The sequence below is a fragment of the Podarcis bocagei genome, assembly GCF_964188305.1.
Source record: "Podarcis bocagei genome assembly, chromosome: 9".
Classification (NCBI taxonomy): domain Eukaryota; kingdom Metazoa; phylum Chordata; class Lepidosauria; order Squamata; family Lacertidae; genus Podarcis; species Podarcis bocagei.
The window spans coordinates 54,384,829-54,412,377 of NC_138134.1; the positions used below are offsets into that span (position 1 = coordinate 54,384,829).

The 27,549-nt window shown below is 44.6% G+C and overlaps 1 protein-coding gene across 7 annotated transcripts in view; it reads right to left on the bottom strand.

Annotated features, from left to right (window-relative positions):
- The window catches only part of ALPK1 (alpha kinase 1), a 69,578-nt gene that overhangs the window by 16,997 nt on the left and 25,032 nt on the right, over window positions 1–27,549 (bottom strand). For all 7 annotated transcript variants that reach the window (XR_014011577.1, XM_081208051.1, XM_081208052.1 and 4 more), the window contains 2 exons: window positions 24,548–24,781; window positions 20,289–20,443 (listed from right to left, as the gene is read on the bottom strand). Coding sequence is in view for 6 of the 7 variants with exons in the window: in XM_081208051.1 (XP_081064177.1) it covers window positions 20,289–20,443; window positions 24,548–24,668 (276 nt within the window). In the remaining variant the exon portion in view is untranslated. The remainder of the gene's footprint in view (window positions 1–20,288; window positions 20,444–24,547; window positions 24,782–27,549) is intronic.

Here is a 27,549-nt window from a genome sequence, read left to right on the forward strand (position 1 = left end):
AATGTGAAATCAGCTTCATCTGGTCTTGATTTTTGACAGTGTGTATTTTGTTTTGTAATAAATGGAAGAACTTTCAAATCTTACTCTGCCTTAAATTGCATAACCAGGGGAAACTCCTCTCAACACCAAAGATGATAAAAACAAACAAGCTAATACAAAAGAGAAAGAATTGGGAAGCAATACTCATTGTCAATTTGTAATTTACACTTTAAGCTACAGTTAGAACTGGATATGGAACAACTGATTGGTTCAAAATTGGGAAAGGAGTACAACAAGGCTGTATATTGTCTCCCTGCTTATTTAATTCTGCTTATATGCAGAATTCATCATGCGAAAGGCTGGGCTGGATGAATCCGAAGCCGGAATTAAGATTGCCGGAAGAAATATAAACAACCTCAGATATGCAGATGACACAACCTTGATGGCAGAAAGTGAGGAGGAATTAAAGAACCTTTTATTGAGGGTGAAAGAGGAGAGCACAAAATATGGTCTGAAGCTCAACATCAATAAAACGAAGATCATGGCCACTGGGCCCATCACCTCCTGGCAAATAGAAGGGGAAGAAACGGAGGCAGTAAGAGATTTTACTTTCTTGGGCTCCATGATCACTGCAGATGGTGACAGCAGTCACGAAATTAAAAGACGCCTGCTTCTTGGGAGAAGAGCAATGACAAACCTAGACAGCATCTTAAAAAGTAGAGACATCACCTTGCCAACAAAGGTCCGTATAGTAAAAGCAATGGTTTTCCCAGTAGTGATGTATGGAAATGAGAGCTGGACCATAAAGAAGGCTGATCGCTGAAGAATTAATGCTTTTGAATTATGGTGCTGGAGGAGACTCTTGAGAGTCCCATGGACTGCAAGAAGATCAAACCTATCCATTCTTAAGGAAATCAGCCCTGAGTGCTCACTGGAAGGACAGATCGTGAAGCTGAGGCTCCAATACTTTGGCCACCTCATGAGAAGAGAAGACTCCCTGGAAAAGACTCTGATGTTGGGAAAGATGGAGGGCACAAGGAGAAGGGGACGACAGAGGATGAGATGGTTGGATGGTGTTCTTGAAGCTACCAGCATGAGTTTGATCAAACTGCGGGAGGCAGTGGAGGACAGAAGTGCCTGGCGTGCTCTGGTCCATGGGGTCACGAAGAGTCGGACATGACTAAACGACTAAACAACAACAACAAATTTACACCTGGTACTATGAGCATCAAAAGGGTACTTTGCCTTCAGGCCCATCAATACAAGGGCCTCCAATGGCAACTTTCTATAAAGTCCCTGGGGAAACCAGCATTACACACTGGGAGACATTGTTCAAAGAATTAGGAGGTAGCTCCAGCCATGTGATGAACTAATCAGATGTAAAAATCAACTTCTGGCAACTAATTGCTTGATCTTTACTTTGGGTAAGCAGGTAGGAGATCGCATACAAGCCATACAGGTATCTGAATCATTGCTTAACATGCCGGGTTCCTGTGTATGGGCGTGGTTTTGGCTAAGGACTATAGTACTATTTGGAAGTTACAGGAAGAGTCAGGTAAAACTTGATAATGGTATAAGCTGCCTTTTATCTTGTCGGATAGATAGACCATCTTGCCCACTAGTGTGCTGACACTGACTTGGTTCACCCAGCATGAAGTTTTGCTACAGGAAAACCTTTAAGCTGAAGATTTCAGGGACTGAATGTAGCACCCTCTCCATCCAAATCACGTGGCAGAGCAGCAGCTCCCATTCCCTCCCCCCCCCCCCAGAAGAGAGACTCTCATGAATGACTCAATAAATGTGTGAAAACATTTGTGGTGACAATCAGCTCCAAGATTAGGGATAGGTTGGTGATGTTAGCCTGTCAGAGAAAAAGATTTACACCCTGTGGCTTGTTTCAAATCATAGACTATGCATCTTGAAGAAACTGAAATAGCCATAGTGTGAACAACTTGAACAGGAATGCCTGATATTTGTTTATCTCACAAGACCAGTTGTGAACAAGTATTCACGGGCTGACTTATGCTTCAAAAACTGGTGGAAATATATTTATTTATTTGCAAGGGGGCATGCTTTTGCAAAGAATGACACTTGAAAGGGATTCCCATTTCTTTGTGTGCATGTGCCTCTTGACAATGGAGGGATCCCTGTCTTTAAGCACCTGAAAACGAACACTGCCAGCGACACATTTTTCTCAATGCTCCAGAGTCTACCGTATATTTAAGCACTGAGCCATTGCCTAATGCATTTTTTTCTTTCTGCTTCTTCTCCTCCTTCCCTTAAGAGATTGGAACACAAAAGCAAGAGAGAGGGTGACCTACCAAACAAAAGAGCCTTTGAGTTCCTCGGAAAAGTAGACTTGGAGGAGGATGGAAGGAATCCAAGTGGCCCTATTATTTCCACTTGCACTAATTAGACATTTTTCTGTCAGCTATTGAGCACCGCTGAGAGGCCAAACTCACTGAATTCATTTCTAAAGTGTTTACAGAAGTTTGCATCTGTTTGTGTCTCTTCAGGAGGAAAATAAGCACTTCAATAGCATTGTGAAAAATCTAAACCAAGTATCCTATTCTGGAGGGCCGGGCAGCTGCATAATTTAACTCTCCGCTCAATGCCGAAACCTCTTGCGTTGCTCTCCAAAACCAAATGGACACAAAATGAGGAAAAGTCAAGACAGGGTGAGAATATCAGCTGCTTTTTCTTTCCCCGAAGATGGCGTGCTGTGTTAACACACCAATACATTTTGCACGGTGTCAATTGTTTGAAGTTATAACCCTGTTCTCGTCCCCTCTGAGAAATCATACCTGACTTTTTCCTTGGCTCCCAAGTCACACAACAGTTCCTAGTCCACAAAAATGCTGCCATGTTAATGGAAAATGTAGACCAAAACCTCCTTCCCATAAAAGCATAAAATGAAAGTAGGTCAAGTTCTGTGACAGCAGTTCCAGGGTAAAAAGACAGACTTCACACATAAAGCCTAGAAGAGGCAACAGACATTCCCCTCCTAATATACACATATGATGGATACAGAGCAGGATCAGACAGTGTGGTAGGATGTCATGCACACCTTACCTCTGGTTTGTTGCTGCTTACTAGAAGGGAAGTGGGGAAAGAGGAAAGACAGTGGTGTGGTTGGTGTGGTGCAAACACACTGTCAGGAGCACTGGAGAGGCTTTGCCAGTGTGTTTGCACTGCGTCCACCTTGCCCCTCCCAGTAAGCAGCAGTGAAGCAACCAACTGGAGGTCAGATGTGTAGTGGCGTCCCATCATGCCATCCACTACTGGTACAGATAGCAATTTTTCAGAAATCTGAAGCAGAATGGGAGAGCTGTTACTGCCTACGGATCCAGACATTTATGTCTTCTGTCCTATTATAGTCTCTGGTCAATCAGTTTCACAGGTCTAAGACCCTGCAAAACGTGTTTGAAGTGTTGTTAAGATGCCAACATTTCTGAGAGGGATTGCATATCAGAAGCATGCTGCCAGAATCACCTCCCTTCAGCAGAACTATGAAAAGCTTTCCTCTTCTCTTTTTCTGGCAGTGTCCTGTAGAAGCATGATGAGACTGAAAGTGTGTTATCCTGGTTCATCAGACTCTCCATATGTGAGTCAAACAAGACAGAATGGCTGCCATGCCTGAGGTGCACATGCAAAGCTATACTGAGGAAAGAGCGCTTATTTAATTTGAGAAAAGATGATCTCGTAACTCTTGCTGTCTTATATCAAAATGAAGAATGTATAAAATTACCTCCAAGTGGCAGATGAGACACAGCAGAAGTTTCTGCGTAATTTTGAATTGCCACTAATGCCTCACACAATTCATAATGCACTGACTGATTCACTTCCAGATTTCTCCCATCACAGGTTAACATCTGCAATATTCATTGCCTGTCTAGATAACAGACATCACCTTGGCCACAGGTCCATCTCACCTATTACAGTTGCTTTCCTTTAGATTTGATATAATGTGTATCTAACCATATACCACAGAAGCCCACAATTCTTTTGCTAATTTATGTTTCTGAGGGACAGGGAAAAGTCTATTTCTGACCTTGCCCAACCTCAGTTTGTTTGCAATCCCACTGAAATATCATCCTGTCTTTCTGCACCTTACATAAAAGCTTTTGATCAGATGTGCACTGTTGCATCTGCAGCTCCTAAACATAATTTTATTTTTTTAAACAGCAACAACCCATCAAGCCTACAACCCCAGGAGGAAGACACTTCATAGACAAAACAAAAAAAATTATGGCGACACAGAGATATAACCAAAATATAAAAGAAAGAAAAGGGTTCTGATTTGGAAATTGTGATTAAGGGATTTCTGTATCCATGCCAAGAGAGAGAAATAAAAGTGCACTTTGCCTGAACATCTGTTTCTACAATGTCAACCTAGGATGTGTAATTGAGTTTAGGGGCACAAAAGGAACTTCATGGCTGGGAAGCTGAGTCAGGTGGAGATGGAATTAGATTTGCAGAAGATTTCTATACACCAATTATAGGGGTTCAGGGTGGAAATGCAAAACAGCCTTTACTGAAGGGCCTTTGCGAAAATGCCCTGAGTGGACGGGTGTGCTGTTTTCATGGTTTCTCGCATTAGTAGCCTGGTTCCTCCCAGCAAAACACCTTAATGTTTGGGTCTCAGCCTTAGGTTGAATGCCAGGATACCTTGTTTTTGCCGACAACTGCAGCTGCTCCCAGGAAGGGAGAAAACACTCTCTCCCAGAGCCATCTGGCACTGAGGTACAGGACAAAATGTGAATATACGAAATTGCTTGTGCAGAATAAATTAGGAATATAGAAGCAGATGAGGGTGGAGGAATTTTCAATGAGCAAGAATTAAATCATCAATAATGATTTGCTAGAGCCTAGAGGTCTGTTGGTTTGCTAAGGCTAGGAATGAATGGCATTGCTAACTCATCCAGGTACAGGGCACTTGGGATGTATTAAATGGATGCAGCAAATGGGGTAGGAACCTCTGAAATATTTTTAAGTCCACCTACACAGGAAAAGAGAGAATGTAATGCAAGCAATACAAGCCTCCACTGAGCACATAGTCTAGAGAGAAGTGTGCCTTGCTTGCTTCATAGTTTGTGAAAACTAGGAGAATAACGAGAAGCACTGCATTATAGAATTGGCAGGGTATGCCATTATTATGTTTTTATCCTGCTCTTCCTTCAGAGCTCAGGGTGGTGTGCGTGCATCCCCTTTTATCATCACAGCAATTCTATAGGGTAGGCTAGGCTGGAAAAAAATTATTAATTGGCCATGGTCATCTATTAAGTTTTCACTGTGCACAAATTTGAACCATTTCAGGTATAGGCAACTTGAGGCTGCTTGAGCTAGCCATCACTTTAAAAGCGTTTAAACCAATTAAAATAAACAATGAAGAATTGTTAGCATTACCGGTTAACAGCCAGCAAAGCTATGCTTTCTAACACAACTCTCTCAAAACAGCCATATTAAAAAAGGTGGTTGGAAAAAGAGGGTTTTTAAAAACCCACAACACGAAAGCAGCAGACACCTCCCTGGGAAATTAGTTGCCAGAAAGATGGGTGACTGTATCTTCCGTATGCAAACAGGCAGAAGAAAGGGTCCAGTTTAGGGCCCTTAAGGTTATATTTAAAGATACAGTACAGCTATCACTACTATCACAGAATGATAGAATTGTAGAGTTGGAAGGGACCCCAAGAGTCATCTAGTCAAATCTAGTCCAATTCCGGTGCAGGAATCTCAACTGAAACATCCATGACATATCACAGGGCTAAGAAACAAATTAAAATCATGCTCAAATCATGCTCATTGAATATGACTTGAGCAAATAGACAGTTATGGGGGGGGATCTCAGGCTTTAATATCAAGATGCCCTGGGGGTCACAAAGATACACCACAGTAGATCACTTTGCAGGATATGATCTGCTCAAGCAAAAGAGTGCTACTACATGCAGTAACTTACAAGGTTGCTTATTGGGTTGAGACACCTAGTGATATTGAATTCTCGAGAATAATCTCTTGGAGAATTTTCTCGAAAATATTCTCAGTTAATGAAATGTTAGAGAATTTTCATTTAAAATAGGAGAATATTCATTTTAATGCATTGAAAATGATATAATTAGTTAATATACATGTTTATTCATGGATAAACTTGTTCAGATGGCAACCAAAAAGTGTACAGTTATTCAATGGGGCAATGCAGTGAATTCACATTCTTTGATACAAGTAAATTCAGTATTAGGCTATCTTGTGCTTCTAATAGCTCTAATGGTAATATATTTCAGTATGCCAATTTCTGATAAATGGCATGTTGTACCACTAAATGGCACTGCCAAAACCAGTTACTGGCACTAAATAAAAATATAGAAACGTCAACTGCTCAACTGTTTAAATCAAGGCCACCTCACATGCTGTTACACATAATTGTATAGGCCTGGTACTTTAAGTGTATAAAGCATTGACACTACCGGTACTTTCTGTAAAAAAATATATCACACTATATGGCCAAGAGTAAAGAATTGCTATGATTAAGGTCACGCCAAAATAGAAAAAAGGCTATTATATATTGTTGAAATACATACGAATTCAAATGTTCATCAAATTAAATGAATAGCATATATGTGTGTGTGTGTGTGTGTGTGTGTGTGTGTGTTTTCTGTAGCTCACATTTCAGAACTGCCAATGGTGAATGACACAGTGCCCAGTAATGTAACTGGATTAAAAAAACAAACCATTATTCATTACTTACACTGGCAATATCACAGCTTAACTTATTATTTGCTATATTTTAAAAATGTGGGTTGTAAAACTGGTTCTTACGTTAAAATTTACAGTTTGTGGAGAATATTCTCTGGATAATTTTCTAGCAGAGAATATTCTCACCTCACATCACCAGAGACACCACACACACACTTGCGAAACAGATCGTCGACACTGACAGTGTCAACAGCCAGAGTCCTCCGTAGCGGTGTGTGTGTGTGTGTGTGTGTGTGTGTGTGTAAATAGGTGATGAGGGGAAGGGGAAAAGCCTAGCAGCAGAGCTCTGCATGCAGAAGGTCCCAAGTTCAATCCCTGGCATCTCCAGGTAGGGCTGGAAAGATCAACTCTCGGACTTCCGGTCGGTGCCAGCGCTTAATGGCGGTCCTGCCTCCGAGCTCCGGAGAAGGACTGCTTCGCAAGTTCGGGTCTTACCCGCTACGGCGAGCGGGGGACCCCTAAAATCTCAGGCGCTGAAGCCTGAGAACAAGGAGACTCGGTGGGCACCTTTGCGCCCCCCGGTACCGTGAAAGAGCCTTTTTAAAGGCTACGGATCGACATCGGGAGTGAGCGCGGTGCTGAGAGTCGCTACCCAGCCTGCGAAGTGAAGCCGCGTCGCCATAAGCGGAGAGCGCCGATTTCTTCCTGAAAAGAAAATCTGGATGGAATTCCCGTGAGTAGGATTTGAAAAACAATTGGGACCCTTTAAATCCTGAAAATTGAGCTAAAAGCGGGGAGATTAAATCAAGGAAGTCTGCCTCCCCCCGACTGCATGAAAGTGAAAGCAACGGAACTTTAAACTTGCATCCGCTGAAACCCGCTCTTTAATTAATCAAACCGGGCACTGAGACTTTAGATCTCCCCTCTAGCTAGCAGGGCAGAGGGGAGGTGAATGAGACTTTAAAAACTGCATGATTTACCTGAAGTAAAAATCCTCTGCTGTCTTATCTATTGAAAGTACGAAACGGTCTGCCTTCTCAGAACAATAGGTCACTGAACTGACTTTTGCCTGCAAAGTGATACTGTGATACAAAGTTCACACAGTGACTGGTTACAGTATATTACAAGGAGAAACAGCATAAACTGGGAAACTGTAGCAATTTGCAGCTACAAGCTTTTAGCAACATTGACTTTGACTGTGTTAATCGTTCTTTTTTATATCTTTGGACATTCTCCTTTGTTCTTGTACTTGGACACTTTATTTTATGGCCATTTTGATTTGCTCCCCCTAGAGGGTAAAGTAAAGCTCGGCACGGCCTAGGACAGTGGAATTTTCCAACAGGAAACAGCTCCCGTGGGAAGTGACCTTGACATGAGTGGCGCACAAGAAGAGATTGTCACAAGAGCCAAAATTAGGCAACAACAACAACAGCTGCAACAGCAACAGACAAAGAAAAGAGGCTCAATTTCAGCTGCAACTCCAGGACCAGCAGGAACAACAGAACAAGAAAAAGGAGCAGCTGCCTCTATGGAAGCTGTGACAGACGCTCTGCTTAAGATAAATCAAACTCTGGAGTCTTTGACAAAACAGACTTCAGAAAATACACAAAAATTAACAGAAATATCAGTAAGACTAAACCAGAACACAGAATCTATAAATAAATTGGTGGAGGAGAACGCTACTACACGTCAAATTGCCGAAGATGCCAAAGCTGTTGCTGGAGAGACGCAAGAGAAATTAGAGCCGATTGCCAAGAAGGTTTATGAGCATGACGCAACTTTGGCCTTGTGGGAGTTACAGAGAAAAGAGAGAAATTTGAAATTAAGATCGATCCCGGAGAACGAGAGAGACAATCTTGCGGAATACTTGACACGGGAGTTTGTGGACTGCTGGGATCTGGAGGAAGACGAATTTAAAATTACAACAGCTTTTAGACTGGGTAAAAAACAGGACAGAAAGACCCCGAGAGACTGCCTGATTACATTTAGATCCAAGGAGGAAAGAGACAAAATATTAGGACTACATTTTGAAAAGGCCCTGCAAATTGGCAACTCAACTGCACAGATCTTTAAAGACATCCCAAAATACATTTTGGATTTAAGAAACTTCTACAAGGACCTGGCTCTTTTGTTAAAGAAAAATTCCATCCGCTTTAGGTGGGAATTTCCACAAGGACTGTCATTTGACTACAAGGCAAAGAAGGTGAAAATAAAGACAATTCAAGATAAAGACAAATTTTTGGCAAGAAATCAGGAGGACTTGCAGAAGGGGACTGTGGACGTACTTGCAGAACAGAGGAGAGCACTAGATATCCTGAATCTCTCGTTTGGACAAAAACCACCACCATCAGAAGAAGAGCAACAACTTGGAGCTGTTGGAGGAGCCTCAGGAAAATAACAAGATGGCTCTGCAATTCCTTAGTTGGAATTGTAATGGGCTCAATGGGCCTTTGAAGAGAAGACAAGTATTTCATATATTGAACAGAGAACAGCTGGATTTGATATGCCTACAAGAAACTCATATAACTAGAGCCCATAGGAGACTACTTACAAATAAAAGGCTAGGACAAGAATTTGTTTCATCAGACAAAGTTAAGAAAAGAGGAGTTGTAATATATGTGAAAGAAAAATGGGCTCCAAAAATGATATTTAAAGATGAACAAGGGAGATATTTGGCAGTGGAGATACAAGTACAAGGAGAAAAACTCTTAGTTGTTGGAATATATGCACCAAATGAAGGTAAATCTGATTTCTTTAAGAGACTTCACGATACCTTGATGGACTATCTGGACTACAATATGATAATTATGGGAGACATGAATGGCGTGGTCTCCACTAATTTAACAGACACAGAAAAGGAGAAGTTTCAAGAGGAGACAGGGTTGACACTGGTTAAGAAGGTGAAATACCTAGGGGTTTATTTGACATCTAAAAATGTGAATTTGTATAAAGATAACTACGAAAAATGTTGGTCGGAAATCAAAAAAGATCTAGAAATATGGTCAAATTTGAAATTGTCAATGTTAGGCCGAATTGCTGCGATTAAAATGAATGTATTGCCTAGAATGTTATTTTTGTTCCAGACCTTGCAGATTCTGGATAAGATGGAATGTTTTAAGAGGTGGCAGAAAGATATTTCGAAATTTGTCTGGCAGGGCAAAAAGCCCAGAATTAAATTCAAAATATTGACAGATGCTAAAGAAAGAGGGGGTTTTGCCTTGCCGGACTTGAAATTGTATTATGAGGCAGCAGCATTTTGCTGGCTGAAAGAATGGATGCTCCTCGAAAACACAGACATCTTAGATCTGGAAGGTTTTAACAATGCTTTTGGTTGGCATGCATATCTATGGTATGACAAAGTTAATAGTGCTTTTAAGAATCACATTGTTAGAAAAGCATTGTTTAATGTTTGGATAAGATACAAAGATCTGTTGGAAAACAAAACCCCTAGATGGGTTTCACCAGTGGAGGCCAAGGCAGTGAAGAAACTCAATATGGAGGTCGGATGGCCGAAGTATTGGGAAATCTTGGAACATGATGGAGATAAGTTTAAATTGAAAAGTTATGAGAAACTGAAGCATAAGGTACAAAATTGGTTTCAATACCATCAAATAGTGGAATTTTTCAAACAGGACAGGAAAATCGGCTTCCAGATGGAAAAATCAAAACTAGAAACTGAATTGCTAGAACCCAGTACTAAGAATTTATCTAGAATGTATAACTTGTTGCTGAAATGGAATACACAGGAGGAAACAGTCAAATCAGCTATGATTAAGTGGGCACAGGATGTTGGTCACAACATCATGTCAGATGACTGGGAATGGTTATGGAACACCGGTATCAAATTTACGGCGTGTAATGCCTTAAAGGAAAACATTATGAAAATGGTATACAGGTGGTACATGACCCCAGTCAAGCTGGCAAAAATTTATCATCTGCCCGATAACAAATGTTGGAAATGCAAAGAGACTGAAGGTACCTTCTACCACCTTTGGTGGACATGCCCGAAGATTAAGGCTTTCTGGGAAATGATCTATAATGAAATGAAAAAGGTACTCAAATGTACTTTTCCTAAAAAACCAGAGGCCTTTCTCTTGGGCATTGTCGGCCAATTGGTGTCAAAGAGGGATAGAACTTTTTTCATGTACGCTACAACAGCAGCAAGAATACTCATCGCAAAGCATTGGAAGACACAAGATCTACCCACTCTGGAAGAATGGCAGATGAAAGTGATGGACTATATGACATTGGCCGAGATGACAGGCAGAATCCGTGACCAAGGAGAAGAGACGGCGGAAGAAGAATGGAGAAAATTTAAAAGTTATCTTAAGGACTATTATAAACTTAATGAATGTTAGAGTGTTTTGGTTCTTAGGAACAAAGGGATACAGTGACATAAGGTCAGAATATAGAGATGACTAAGATGACTGAGGTTGGAAAGTAACAACTGGGAGTTGCTATAAAATTATGGACATTGGGATGCAGAAAGGGGGGGGTATGGGGAAGTCACAGAAAAGAGGTTTATGAAAATATGTTATGAAATTATACGTGTATGTTTGTCTTTTTAAGTGTTTGTTTGTTTTTTAAAATTTCATAAAACTAATAAAAATTTTATAAAAAAAAAAAAGGAAAGATCAACTCTCTGAAGAACTGCTGCCAATCAGTGTAGACTATACAGAGGTAGATGGACCAATAGTCAGACCTGGCATAAGGCAGAATCCTGTGCTCCAATGAGCACCAAGGGCAGTGCCAACCATTTGTTCAAAAACCAGATCCTCACATGGGCTGGAGTCAGAATGTTTTTTTACAGTCTGCAGATGTATGAGGTCAGGCACCTAGGGAAAACCATAACAGACACTTGTACGGGCAAGAGCACATTTATTAAAAGCAGATGAGATATCTCCAGCTGTTCATTTCAAATCAACATATAATTATTTATCACCTCTGCTGCTTTCCCGCTTGCACATTCTGTCTCCCAGTTTTCTTATGCTTACTTTGAGCACAGCTCGTGCTGGGAAATAGCTGGAAACGTCCTGTTTGGAATCCCAGTGGAAGCTGAAGTGTTTTTGACCCTCATTTTCCTTGGCTCAGCCAGGAAGGAGAAAGAGACCTGGGTTTTTGTTTTTAAACATCCACTGTTTGTTGGAAGAAGAGCTGAGATGATTTGCAATGGGAGGGTTAACTGCATATCCCCTGATTTAAAAAAATGGGGACAGAACAAGGACCAGATACTTTTTGGAAACCCACAAGTGGAAAAAGCAGCAATCTTCTGCTGCTGTTCCCCAGGAACTGGTATTCAGAGGCATGTTGCTTCTGATACTGGGGTAACATTTAGTCATAATGTCTAGTAGTTATTGGTAGCCTTATCTTCCATGTGTTTATTGGAAGGGAGTTATTGGTTTGTTCTTGTTTTTGTTCTTGCACTTGTTCTTTTATGTATTTTATGTTCATGTTTTGTATTTTTACGTTCAGGACTGCCCTGTGATCTCCGGGTGAAGGGCAGCATACAAATCATATCAAATCAATCAGATCAATCAATCAATCAATCAATCATCAAATCCTCTTTTTAAAGCCACCCAAGTTGGCATCAATCCCTACCTCCAGCCTTAGCAAATCCCATCCTATGCAGATTTAGTTTTCCCACCTCACATGAAAAGTTTCAATTTGCTTTTATTCTATTGTTATTTTAACTTTTTGAAAGTTTTATTACTGCTAATTTTTCTTATTGGTTTTTTTTTAAATGCAAACCACTTGGAGAGTTTTTTTAAAAAAATTATCAAGTGGTGTATAATTTTTATGAAACAACAGTTTTGGCTTTTACAACACACACACACACACACACAAAATCTGTTGCTGCTTTCAGTTTTGTCACAGTTTTTAATTCTTTGCACTATTTTTAATTTAGACCTAAGAAATGAAACAGCAGGACAAAAACAAAAAATAAGATCAAAAACTCAAAAACCCACATAAATTTATACCCCCAAAAATGTAACATCTGAAAGAACCCTAAGATAGTCCTTTGAATAGACAGGTGACAAATCACCGGAATTGCTTTCTTATAGTCCCACAGAAATAACATTAACAGTCAAGATCTTTCTTCTATCAAACTCCTATTCTGGAATTCCACAATGAAGATTACTATCAAGCGGGAAAACTTTTTAAGATGCACGTTTTACATTGATGTGTTAATTACTGAAGGTGGTTGTCAACTAAGCTGCTCAGAGAAATCCCATTGAAATTAATGACTTTGCTTAAGTTGGGCCAATTCAATGGGTGTACTCTGAGTAAAACAGTTGACTACCACCCTGAGTTTCTCATTAAATTTAGCAGATATGGGATTTCCTCCATTCCCCTCTCCACCCACCCCCATTGCCCCCATGTCTTTTATGAGCATTCCTCTCTTCTGGTTGTTTTGTACAATAGGATTCTGCAGCCCATGCAAAGCTGAACTGTTTAAAAGGATGATGTAAGCAGCAATGGTTGTTTTGCATACTCAACAGAGCAATGGTCTGCAAACAAAGCATCGCTACTAACATTGCAAGGCTAAGTCAAACTTTCAGACTGGAGACCCAAGTGCCCTCATAGAGACACTTTGAGATCAGTGGAGCTACTCGAGAAGTAAGATACTGCACACTGTGAATATGGTCCCCAAAATCTGACCTTCCAGAATAATCATTCATTCAAGGATCCCAAATCACTTTACAAACACTGGTTCATTCCAGTGGAGAGCTTATTCTGAACTCGCCACTTTAGAATAAACTCAGATGAAACGTGTCAAAGTTTTCGCCAAACAATATCAACAAAGGCTTATTTCTCTTTGGGAGGGATTTAAATTAATTCCCTCCTGCAAATCATATCAAAAGAGGAAGCTCAGAACTTTATTCTTTGCAATCAAACTGTAAATTTAATACTTCCCCCCTCCCCAGCCTCGCTCAACATCTTAATCAAAGTTCTAAAGAAACTTTTTCTGTGTCTTGAATTTTTTTAATTTCGTTTTGAATAAATAAATGGGAAAGAGAGCAATGGAAAGGGGGTGGGGGAAAGAACCTTTCTTGACTAATACTAATAATATGGGTCAAAGTGTCAGTCATTCTACAATTAAATTGGGGAGTAAAATAGTATCCCTTTTCTCCCACAGTACAATAGTGCTAGAATATAAATTACCAGTGAAAATGAAATAATAGTTCAAAGCACATGGGGAAGCGAGCTCAGCGTTTAGAAAGTATTTTTTACGGCACGATGAAACATTGAAGACGATGGTAACCCATGTACTTTGGGGTGTGTTGGTGAATAGTCTCCAAAGAGCATCAGGCAGGATTGTAGGGCCCTATAGTCTGTGACCCCATGATATGCTTTGTTTCGCTGGGGCAGCTGCAGTTATCAACAGATGTTTCGGCAATAAATAATTGGTATCATCTCAGAAAAGGCCCATCTACCTGGGGTGAGGGGATAATGTGGGCAAACACTGTTCCACTATTACAGTCACATTAATCTCCCATCTATCCAGGTTTCTCAGGGAGTTGGCTGCAGGTGTTTATCCTGGGAGAGAGCAGACAAATGCTCTTGAGTCCGAGGGCTTTGTGAGCATTGTAAAAGGGGGTCAGCCACCGCCATAAATTTCCATCTGAGGCCACACACCAAAAAGGGAAAGGGAAAGGAGGGGACGGGGAGGAAGAAAACACAGCAAAACAAACTCGGAATCACAATAAAACTCCACTTAGCACTAGGGATTTGTAAAGCAAGGGCAACAACAAAACCCTCCCACTTTTACCAAGGGGCATGTAAGGTGCTCCACGCAACTTAAACCATTCACTTACAGAAGGAGAGAGAAACAGTGATTTAAGGAGGCAACTCCCTATCCTATCTTACACCCAGATACAAATAGCACCTGGTTGCAACCAACAGGTCCCTCCATCACTTAACCCTCTCTGCAAACATAGCAATTGTGCTGCAGCAAATTCCCAGTGGTTGTTGGAGAAGAAGAGTTTGGATTTGATATCCCGCTTTATCACTCCCCTTCAGGAGTCTCAAAGCGGCTAACATTCTCCTTTCCCTTCCTCCCCCACAACAAACACTCTGTGAGGTGAGTGAGGCTGAGAGACTTCAGAGAAGTGTGACTGGCCCAAGGTCACCCAGCGGCTGCATGTGGAGGAGCAGGGAATCGAACCCGGTTCACCAGATTACGAGACTACTGCTCTTAACCACTACACCACACTGGCTCTCGCACTTGGAGCTCTGGCCTACGCAGGTTTAGGAATAGCTTGCTGGATCAGGCCAATAGCTCACCTAGTCTAGCATCCTGTTCTCACAGAGGCCAACCAGATGCCTGTGGGAAACCCATAAGCAGGATTTGAGCCCAAGCGCACTCTCTTCTCTTGTGCTTTCTTGCAACTGGTATCCGGAAGCATAGCTGCCTACAACTGTGGAGGTAGAGTGTAGCTGTTGACAGCCCTCCCCTCCATGAATTTGTCTAATCCTCTTTTAAAGCCATTTATGCTGGTGGATGTCACTGCCTCCTATAATAAATAATAATAAAAAAATTTTTATTTCTACCCCGCCCTTCCCGGTTCAGAAAACCGGGCTCAGGGCGGCTAACAAGAAATTTAAAACGCTTAATTGATGCAACAAAAAACAGCATAAAATACAGTATAAAACGTGAATAACAATAAATTCAGAATTCAAAAATCAATTTAGGGGGAAAATCCAGCCAATAAACATTAGATGATCACCAGGGTTAGCTGGTTAAATTAGTCCTATTTGGGCCAGTGAGGAGACCAGGGGAGAATTAGCTGTGGGATCCCGGAGCGGGTAATCTTCATAAAAAGGGGAGGGGGAGGGAAGGAAGGAACGGGAATAAAAGATCAGGCTAAGTTCAAATTGAAAGCCAGGCGGAGTCAGTTCCATAGTTTAGCTAAGTGCTGTGTGAAGAAGTGGAAAGGTTTTCTCCCTCTCTCATTGTACCAGAACTCGGGACAATACAATGAAGCTTAATGTTGGAAGATTCAGGAAAGACAGAATAAACTACGGATTTTATTCCCACTAGAGGCAGTGATGGACCCCAACTTGGATGGCTTTAATAGAGGATTCATGGCGGGTAAGGCTATCACTGGCTGTTAACCCTGATGCATATACCGTATTTTTCGCACGATTGGACGCACCGGACCATAGGACGCGCCTAGTTTTTTTTGGGGGAAATAAAGGAAAAAAATTTTCCCTTTATTTCCCCCCCAAAAGCAGGTCAGGGAAACCGAACCAGGTCGAGGAACAGCGGGATAGTGGCGCTGCGCCTCCCTGCTGTCCCCCGAGCTTGTGGGGCTGGCTGATGTCTGCCTAGCGCGCGGGGCGCTCTGCTTCAGGGCGCCCTACCCGCCGGGCGGCAGGCTGCTATCCGCAGCTTGGGGAGCCTTGTGGGGAACTGCTGCAGGGCTCCCCACGCTGCGGATGTATGCCTGGCGCGAGGGGCGCTCTGCTTCAGGGTGCCCCACCCGCCGGGCGGCAGGCTGCTATCCGCAGCGTGGGGAAGCTTGCGGGGAGCTCCTGCAAGGGTCCCCATGCTGCGGATGTGTTCCCAAAGCGCCGGGAGCTCTGCTTTCAGGGCGCCCGACGCTCCGGGAAGCAGGCTGCTATCCGCAGCCTAGACACGGCTAGCGGAGCGCTAATCCCGAAGCTTGGGGTGTGCGGAGCTCAGCGTGCCCCAAGCTTCTGGGCGCCGGCAAGGTCTCCGCTAGCCCTGGGAGAGCCCCGCGACGTCGCGGGGCTCTCCCAGGGCTAGCGGAGACCTTGCCGGCACCCAGAAGCTTAGGGCGCGCTGAGCTCCGCACGCCCCAAGCTTCGGGATTAGCGCAGTGGTCCGCTAGCCCTGGGAGAGCCGTGCGACGTCGCGGGGCTCTCCCAGGGCTAGCGGAGACCTTGCCAGCACCCAGAAGCTTGGGGCGCGCTCAGCTCCGCACGCCCCAAACTTCGGGATTAGCGCAGTGGTCCGCTAGCCCTGGGAGAGCCGCGCGACGTCGCGGGGCTCTCCCAGGGCTAGCGGAGACCTTGCCAGCACCCAGAAGCTTGGGGCGCGCTCAGCTCCGCACGCCCCAAACTTCGGGATTAGCGCAGTGGTCCGCTAGCCCTGGGAGAGCCGCGCGACGTCGCGGGGCTCTCCCAGGGCTAGCGGAGACCTTGCCGGCACCCAGAAGCTTGGGGCGTGCTGAGCTCCGCACGCCCCAAGCTTCGGGATTAGCGCAGTGGTCCGCTAGCCCTGGGAGAGCCGCGCGACGTCGCGGGGCTCTCCCAGGGCTAGCGGAGACCTTGCCAGCACCCAGAAGCTTGGGGCGCGCTCAGCTCCGCACGCCCCAAACTTCGGGATTAGCGCAGTGGTCCGCTAGCCCTGGGAGAGCCGCGCGACGTCGCGGGGCTCTCCCAGGGCTAGCGGAGACCTTGCCGGCACCCAGAAGCTTGGGGCGTGCTGAGCTCCGCACGCCCCAAGCTTCGGGATTAGCGCAGTGGTCCGCTAGCCCTGGGAGAGCCGCGCGACGTCGCGGGGCTCTCCCAGGGCTAGCGGAGACCTTGCCGGCACCCAGAAGCTTGGGGCGTGCTGAGCTCCGCACGCCCCAAGCTTCGGGATTAGCGCAGTGGTCCGCTAGCCCTGGGAGAGCCGCGCGACGTCGCGGGGCTCTCCCAGGGCTAGCGGAGACCTTGCCAGCACCCAGAAGCTTGGGGCGCGCTCAGCTCCGCACGCCCCAAACTTCGGGATTAGCGCAGTGGTCCGCTAGCCCTGGGAGAGCCGCGCGACGTCGCGGGGCTCTCCCAGGGCTAGCGGAGACCTTGCCGGCACCCAGAAGCTTGGGGCGTGCTGAGCTCCGCACGCCCCAAGCTTCGGGATTAGCGCAGTGGTCCGCTAGCCCTGGGAGAGCCGCGCGACGTCGCGGGGCTCTCCCAGGGCTAGCGGAGACCTTGCCGGCACCCAGAAGCTTGGGGCGTGCTGAGCTCCGCACGCCCCAAGCTTCGGGATTAGCGCAGTGGTCCGCTAGCCCTGGGAGAGCCGCGCGACGTCGCGGGGCTCTCCCAGGGCTAGCGGAGACCTTGCCGGCACCCAGAAGCTTGGGGCGTGCTGAGCTCCGCACGCCCCAAGCTTCGGGATTAGCGCAGTGGTCCGCTAGCCCTGGGAGAGCCGCGCGACGTCGCGGGGCTCTCCCAGGGCTAGCGGAGACCTTACCGGCACCCAGAAGCTTGGGGCGCGCTCAGCTCCGCACGCCCCAAACTTCGGGATTAGCGCAGTGGTCCGCTAGCCCTGGGAGAGCCGTGCGACGTCGCGGGGCTCTCCCAGGGCTAGCGGAGACCTTGCCGGCACCCAGAAGCTTGGGGCGTGCTGAGCTCCGCACGCCCCAAGCTTCGGGATTAGCGCAGTGGTCCGCTAGCCCTGGGAGAGCCGCGCGACGTCGCGGGGCTCTCCCAGGGCTAGCGGAGACCTTGCCGGCACCCAGAAGCTTGGGGCGCGCTCAGCTCCGCACGCCCCAAACTTCGGGATTAGCGCAGTGGTCCGCTAGCCCTGGGAGAGCCGTGCGACGTCGCGGGGCTCTCCCAGGGCTAGCGGAGACCTTGCCGGCACCCAGAAGCTTGGGGCGTGCTGAGCTCCGCACGCCCCAAGCTTCGGGATTAGCGCAGTGGTCCGCTAGCCCTGGGAGAGCCGCGCGACGTCGCGGGGCTCTCCCAGGGCTAGCGGAGACCTTGCCGGCACCCAGAAGCTTGGGGCGCGCTCAGCTCCGCACGCCCCAAACTTCGGGATTAGCGCAGTGGTCCGCTAGCCCTGGGAGAGCCGTGCGACGTCGCGGGGCTCTCCCAGGGCTAGCGGAGACCTTGCCGGCACCCAGAAGCTTGGGGCGTGCTGAGCTCCGCACGCCCCAAGCTTCGGGATTAATGCAGCGCTCCGCTAGCGGTGGGAGAGCTGGGTCTCCCTCTGCTAGCAGATAGCTTCCTGAAGCCTGGAGAGCGAGAGGAGTCGGTGCGCACCGACCCCTCTCACTCTCCAGGCTTCAGCGAAAGCCTGCATTCGCTCCATAGGACGCACACACATTTTCCCTTGCTTTTTAGGAGGGAAAAAGTGCGTCCTATGGTGCGAAAAATACGGTATACTCCCTACATGGCTGAAGGCGGTAATGCTGCTGAATGCGTTGCTGGAAACCACAGGAGGGGAAGGTGTTCTTATACACAAGTCCTGCATCTGGTTGGCTGCTGTGAGAAGAGGATGCTGGAACAAATGGACCACTGGCCTGATCCAAGAGACTTTCCTTATGCTCCAATGTATGTAAGAAATGTGTGTGCAGTCAGGAATGGGGGGCGGGGAGAGGACAGAATAAATAGGGAGAAGTTACTCTCTGTTCCTCAAAATACTGGAATCATAGGGTAGTCTAATACAATTGATTCAGGATAAACAAAATTAAATACAACTTTAGGTAAAGGTAAAGGGACCCCTGACCATTAGGTCCAGTCATGGCCGACTCTGGGGTTGCGGTACTCATCTCACTTTATTGGCCGAGGGAGCCGGCGTACAGCTTCCGGGTCATGTGGCCAGCATGACTAAGCCGCTTCTGGTGAACCAGAGCAGTGCACGGAAACACTGTTTACCTTCCTGCCAGGTACCTATTTATCTACTTGCACTTTGATGTGCTTTCAAACTGCTAGGTTGGCAGGAGCAGGGACCGAACAATGGGAGCTCACCCCATCACGGGGATTCAAACTGCCGACCTTCTGATCGGCAAGTCCTAGGCTCTGTGGTTTAACCCACAGCGCCACCCGTATGCCTAAAATACTATTTTACTCAGCCCATAATTTACAGTGAAAATCACTGCCTCAAGATGTTGCCAAAAACCCAACCAAAACCCAACACAGACGGCTCTGAAAGTGGTATAGTCAAATTCTTGGAGGATATATCTATCCACTTGCTATTTGCTAAGATAACTAAAATTGGACCCACCGCCTTCAGGGCTTACACCTCAGATGACATATGTAACAACAAGTGAAACTTGTCTGCATCATGCCTGACAAGTGACCTTCAAAGGGGCATTTAGCTGCAACTCTTGCAGATAGAGTGCTGGACTTGGACCTTTTAGACCAGTGTTCCCCAACCTTGGGCCTCCAGCTGTTTTTGGACTACAACTCCCATCATCCCTCGCTAGCAAGACCAGTGGTCAAGGATGATGGGAATTGTAGTCCAAAAACAGCTGGAGGCCCAAGGTTGGGGAACACTGTTTTAGACCATTGGTAAGCCTTTATATCTGTAATTGCACACATCTGTATTTGTTCCAAAGAACACATGAAGCTCCTGAATGAGTGGGATTCTTTGGTCACCAGGGGAAGCCTCCTTGTGCAGGATCTCCATGTCTACATCAGAGAATACACTGCCTTCTGGTCCATATGCAAACAAAATCAAGGCATTAACCCCAACACAACTGATAAGAGTAAGAATGCGGCCACTGAATTAAATGGAATCAGGATGACAACTGTCACCTAGCAGAAACAGCAGTGAAGGATGGGGGTCACCTATATAAAAGGAAGGCTACCATCTGTTAGGCCACTGTACATCTAAGTCCTGTGAATGCAGGTTTCAAAGGCAGGTGTCATATACTTCATACCAGTAACTCATGCAGCCTTGCATTGATCACATCTTTCAGGTTTGTTTTGTCTTCCAGGTCTACGGCTTGTTTGTACTGCCACTTTTCTGGCACGAAGGGCCACTTCATTTCCTTTGCCTCTTCGATGAGGGTCCTCAGATCATCAGGGAGCAAAGCTGAAAAGGTCAAAGTGCAGGTAAGTGATTCAGCCGCGAAGGTTAGGAGGTGGTACCTGACCTGCTGAAAGCATTCCCTCCACCATTTTTTGCTTCTCAGCGGCTGCAAGCTGTCACTTCTCCCAGCCACAGAGTAATAATGAGAGGTTGCCTGTCATCAGGTGACCTCCTGTGCTCTGCCCTGCAGGTAAATTGGAGCTGTCTGTCATTAAGAGAAGGGATTTTATCAAGGAAGTGAAAGACTGTTGTTGCTTTGTAGGTGTGAGAAGAGAAAAGGAGGCAGAAAGGAGCAGAGGAAATGGATTCCTCCACAGTGTAAAAATGAGAGTTTGGAGCCCTTAATGTGCAACTTGATAGCTAACTCAGTCTTCTGAGTCCAGAGGCAATATACCTTTAAATACCAGATGCTGGAGACATGTAACAGGGGAAAGCCATTGCTGTCACGTCTGACTTGCTAAGTTATCTGGCTGGAAACAGCATACTGAATGGAATTTTAGTCCAACCCAGAATGAAGGGTCTTTGAATAAAGCCTTTGGCTTAGGTCTGAGAACTGTAGTTTCTTAATATTCCCGATCAATGAGTTGGGAGTTTAAGAAACAGAACTGTTCCTCAGAATTTGTCTTTTGCAGAAACTTAGGAAAAGGATACAAAGAGAAGGGGACAACAGAGGACGAGATGGTTGGACAGTGTTCTCGAAGCTACGAACATGAGTTTGACCAAGCTGCGGGAGGCAGTGGAAGACAGGAGTGCCTGGTGTGCTCTGGTCCATGGGGTCACGAAGAGTCGGACACGATTAAACGACTAAACAACAACAAGGAAAAGGATGGTGAATGAGATTTAGCAGATGGAAGGGTTGGTGCAAAGTCAGCCTGTCTGGAAATCCCTGAGACATGAAGAGCTAAGGCCAATGCAAGCTGGATGAGTTCATTTCTAAATCCCTGCTCCCGTTTCCACTATTCATCTCCATCCTGGATAGAAAGAAGTAGTATCTAGGGAAGCAGTAGTAATACTAATAAATGAAATGACATTGTTATTGTTTGTGTTTGTTACTATGGTGTGTATTTTTGTATTTTTATTGTAAACCGCTTTGTGATCTTCAGGTAAAGGGCAGTATAGGTATTTAATAAATAATAATAATAATAATGATAACAAGCTTCAGGCTTTGAGTTCAGATAATTAGTTCAAACTCCTGCCATAAATAATGCCACACTTCTTATAAGCAATATGTGATCATGGCAGGATTTATTTAAAAAACACACACAAAAAAAACCTGTTAGGGAAGAAGACACCTGCAATTGGAGCATTTAACTAACCTGCAGGGATATAATCAAATGGAACAATCATACACACTTTGTGACATTATTCATATCATTGCCTCTCAGACTCAAAGCAGATAGCTAATGCGAAAACAAAAATCTAAGGGACGTAGGTCCTAGGGAATCTCTGAGCCTTGCTTCCTTTGCTGCTTGAAGTAGTTTACCTGAAGGGCCATGTCTAATGTAGTGATTAAAAGGGCACTGATGTACCTTATCTGTAACTAAGCCGATTATTTATCATACTCTCCAGCATTTAATAAGGGAAACAGAAGAAGAAAGAACTACCTGATTAGAAGTTCAATAGCCCATTCTAAAGAGTGATAATAAAGCTGAAAGGAATTTGTGACAAGGAAACAAAAGTGCCTTTTGTGGGTTGAAATGAAAGGAAACCTTACAAGAAAAAAATACACCAGTCCTTTACACATAGCCTATATTCCCAAATGCCAAAGAGCTACAGACAACTATCATCACAGCCAAAGGAAGCAGAAAACTGTACACAAACAGAACAGGCCCTGCATGAGGTGGATTTAAATTTCCCCAAATGTCATCATGATTGATTCACTCGGGCAAAGTAGCTGGCACTATTGAAACAGCAGAACTAGGTGGAGAGTCATATGATTCGTCTGTCAAAAAGGAAACTCCTGTGTGTGTGTGTGTGTGTGTGTGTGTGTGTGTGTGTGTGTGTTAACAAACAAGCAAACAAAATTCAGATTTATCTATTTAAAAAATAGTCTGCTTAACAGAGGGCCACTTCTTGCAGCAGTTTATTCTGCACTCAGTGCTGCTTGTGTAAGTCTGTTTTGCACAATGTCCCCACTATGCTGTCCTTATCAAAATGCAATCCCATATTCCCCCCTCTATTTAGTTCAGATGGACTGTTTCGAGGAAAATAATATGAATTTTAAAAAAACTCCAAAGCTTCCGCAGAAATTATAGATCCAGATTAAATGAAGGCCGTAGGCAAATGGGTTGCCATTTTGATGAGGACTAGGTTATTTGAATGCTGCAAAATGTGTTTGCTAGAGCAGCACCGAGTCCACACTAAGCATCTGTGTGGAAGCACCCAAGACCCTACTATGGCAGTAAAGGGATGGAAGGAGGAAGTATGGTCAAAAGGATTGCAACAGTGACAACTTAATCATTAGGTAATGTACAAAGTCAGAATTTATGGAAGTGCAAGCTTAGGCTCAGAACTGGCAAAGCTATTTGCAAAAGTACTGCAACTATTTAGTATTTCTAAGCAGACTTCCTAGAGAACAAGCCCCATTGAACAGAATGGGTGTTATTTCAGAATAAAGTACATTTCCCAGTACGCTTCCGAGCACAATTCAAATTGTTGGTGCTGACCTTTAAAGCCCTAAACGGCCTCGGCCCTGTATACCTGAAGGAGTGTCTCCACCCCCACCGTTCTACAGGCAGCCCTGTTTAGGGAAGCTTTTAATGTTTGATGTATTACAGTATTTTAATATTTTTTGGGAAGCCGCCCAGAGTGGCTGGGGAAGCCCAGCCAGATGGGCGGGGTACAAATAATAAATTATTATTATTATTATTATTGTTGTTGTTGTTGTTGTTGTTGTTGTTATTATTATTATGGCACATATTGTGGTAGCTTTATCTGGAGTATTTTGGAAGAGCTAGCCATGGTAATCTGCTGCAGGAAAAACCCCATAAAGAGGCTTCTGGACACAATAACAAGTCTTGTGGCACAGTAAGGAGCATCTCCATCCCCACTGTTCAACCTGGACACTGAAGCCCAGCACTGAGGGCCTTCTGAGGTTCCTTCACTGAGAAAGGTGAGGTTACAGGGAACTGGGCAGGGGGCCTTCTCAGTAGTGGCACTCTCTCTGTGGAACGTCCTCCCATCAGATGTCAAAGAGATGAACAACTATATAACCTTTAGAAGACATCTGAAGGCAGCCTTGTATAAGGAAGTTCTTAATGTTTGATGTCTTACTGTGCTTAATGTTTTCAATTTGTTGGAAGCCACCCAGTGTGGCTGGGGCAACCTAGTCAAATGGGAATAATAATAATAATAATAATAATAATAATAATAATAATAATAATAATAATAGACTAACAAATGGATCATGGAACGACTATGCACAGGCAAGAGTTTGCTTCATCAGATGACCTAACAGATCATCTTCCTATTTCAATAAATGGTTTCTTCAATAAATTGTTTCTTTTTCATATCATATTCAATAAAACAAAAACTTTTCCAATGTGTCCCTGGTATTTACGTACCGCTCTTCAAAGTATCCGTTGCCTGCAAATGTTCCTCTAACACCCTGAACCATTTTTATTTTCAAAACACTTTTGTAGATGATGAACTTTTATATTGAGAGAAAAATCTGGGAATTCAAATGTAGGGAGTTGCATTAGGGGAAACGGTCAAATGCTTTAATGAAGGGGATATACTCTCAGTGAAAGGACAGCAAACAGCCGCCATTCAGAAGTTGCATTATTTCCCCTCCCCCTTTTTTATAATTGAAATTTATGTGCATCGCCAAACTTTGGAAGCATTGTTTTTCTTAAACGAAAACCGCTCCTTATAGCCTCATGTTTACTGAAGCTTTAAATGAGAACTGACAGCAATTCACTGGTACAAAGTGGGCTTCCTTCCCTGCCTGCCTCCTAGCTCACATCCCATTCATGTCCTAGAAATCCAGTAATCTTTTGACACTTATCTGCTAGGAGATTGGGGGGGGGAATAGGGCAGGCCAGAGATGGGGTGGAAGTTTAGGGCAGTCAGCTGTTTTGCACCCAGTACTTGTCACTGGGATCTCACCTCTGTACTGCTGATGCCTGCTTTCGTCTCTCTTAGACTGGTCCTGCACCTCTGGTGAGATCTGATCCAGCATCTGTTTGCATTCCTGCAACAGAGTGGCTATCGTTCTTTGATTATCCATGCTGCTCGCTTGAAAATTGGGTGGGGTGTGCGCGTCTTTGCGTGTATGGCGATCAATTACCGAGGAGAAGACACAAATTCTAAATGAAAAGGATCCTTTCTAGGCCGAGATACCTGGTGAACAAAAGAAGGGGAAGGATGATTAACTAAAGCATCATCAATTATCGGCAAGGCTCAAGCAGGGAGGGATAATAGGGGAAGTACATGACAGTCTCCAAGGACTTTATTAGGGAAGGGTGTGAAATTACTCTGGGGTCCGTGTACCACAGCATGGAGAGAGGAGGTTGCTTTTCAATACCCCTGTAAAAAGCCCCAAACAGTGAAGTGGCCAGCCACATGCGCACACATAGAATCCATTTGCACACATGTTGGTTCCATGCAGTCAAGTGCTTTATGCTGGAACCCTCATGTTTTCAAGACCTTTTAACCTTGCTCTGCAGCGAATCACCGTGATTTCTAGAAATGATAGCTGAGTTACATCACATATTCTTTCTGGAGACGGTAGGAAGCACTTTGAGAACAAGTGCTTGGATAATTGTACGCACAACATGGTGGATGGGGAGAGGCAATCCCCTGCTAACTTCCCAGTCAACAAAAAGACACCATTCAGTTTCCCCTCCTATGCTGCTGTATCGGGGCAAGACAAAAGAATTATGAAAAACAGAAAGCAGGGGAAACAGCAACCCAATGTCTAGTTCTCCCCCCAATTCTCTGGAAAGTTCTGGTGAACCTCAGGCTGCATTCACATGGCACTTTTCATGACTTTTCCCTGTTAATTCCCACATGATACTTGAGCTTTCACAGGATGTAAAAGCCTCACTTGGAACTTTAGTAGGCTAGAGTGCAAGTTTAGTGCTCAATTCCATGTTAGTTGCTTCCAGAAAGAAAATGCCTGTTTGCAAATAAAGTGGTACCTCGGGTTACATACACTTCAGGTTACATACGCTTCAGGTTACAGACTCCGCTAACCCACAAATAGTACCTGGGGTTAAGAACTTTGCTTCAGGATGAGAACAGAAATTGCGCGGCGGCGGCATGGCAGCAGCAGGAGGCCCCAGTAGCTAAAGTGGTGCTTCAGGTTAAGAACAGTTTCAGGTTAAGAACAGACCTCTGGAACAAATTAAGTACTTAACTCGAGGCACCACTGTAAGGTGGTTTCTGTGGGTGCCTGGTGATGTAATTGGATGGTTCCCTTGTCAGAGATTCAGTACCCACTACTCACTGTGTTAAAAGTTTTGTGTGACTCAGGCCTGGCATATGTAAACTGTGCCAGCTAACATGAAAGATGCAAACTGAACTGTAGCCACTTGCCGATCAATGCGAAAGATGTATGCTATCCTGCAAAAGAATCCGAGTTCGAACAATGAAGGATCCATAAGGAAAAAAGACTCCAAAGTTGTAATGAAGGAGACATGGCGTGCATTCAGATATTGGGGGGGGGGGGAAACGGGGACGACAACTCTTCCTAATTCTATTGTTAGTGCTTCTGTTTTGTAATGTTCCTTTCACATTGTGGTGCCAGTTGTGTCATAGAACTGTGTGTGTGTGTGTGTTTTACCAATGTACCGGCAAGTCACGCTGAATTTCACACTGGTGGATGTGGTGTGACAAAACAACCAATATAACTGGACGATGCCACTACTGCCCCAAGCCTTTCGCACCTGATGCATCACCCATGAAAATGGCAGGAAGCACCTATACTTGGGTATACTGCCCCAAATTTTGTCACTTTACTGCCACAATTTTCTGGTTTAATGGGATTGCAAATGGATTGTTTCTGGAAGAAATCAGCACAGAAATGAGCACTAAACTTCTGCTAGATTTCTGGAAGTGGATTTGATGCCAAAATATAATGCAGAAATTAACATTGGAATATTGGAAACGGAATACTGTAAACTGCTGTGTGAATGCAGCCTCAGGCTGTAACATTGCAGAGCTTCTGCATTCTGTTTTAGAGAACTGCTTCCGGCATCAGTTAATCGTTGCAAACCAGTGAGAATCCCTATTTACATAGGTGATCTTCACAATTTTATCAAACAGCAAGGAGTGGCAGCTTGAAGGATAACAAGTTTATCGTGTCATAAGCTTTTGTGAACAAGGGCCCACTTCATCAGATGCAGGAAGTGTTTTCCTCTGGTACGTTTCATGCACCTGACAAAGTGGATTCTGACCTGCAAAAGACAGTGTTAGCCTTTAAGTTGCCCATGAGACTCTTTGTTGTTCTTGCTGCAAAAAAACAAAACAAAAAAAATCACACAGCATTACTCATCTGGCAACTCTTAACGTTACTTTCTTTTAAAACTGGGTGCAATACTGGGAGCCATATTCACAGTATAAAATTCTGAAAAACCAATTAAAACCCCTAAGCCCCTTTCACTCTCAAGGCAAAAATAAATAAATAAATCTCATCCTCATTTTGATCTTTAGGCTATGCTACAATTCCAGAGAGACCAATGAGGAGGAAGAAACAAAGACCCAAGGAGCTCCACGTGGAGACTGCATTTATGGATTAATCCCAACAGGGAACAAATAAAGATCGTCCCAGGAGTGTCCGGTGGGGACTTAGTGCAGTCAATTGAGAAAAGCAAATCATTATTTAGGGCCAGGGCTGTTTTGACTTTCAAATAAACATTTTTAATTATTTTAAGTGCTACACTGAAACTTCCCCTTTCTCTGGGTGGAAAATTATGGTGGCCCATGAATGGAGGCGCTGGTGATTATACAAATCTTTTAGTTGTGTAAGGAACCTTTTGCAAAGCTGAGGGGGGAGGGAGTGATGTTTAAATTACATCTGGAAGCACAAGGCTCATTACTAACATTAAAGGTTTTCTTATTTCCCTTATTGGGGTTGTGTGCGTATTCCCTTCTTCTCTAAAGTCTCC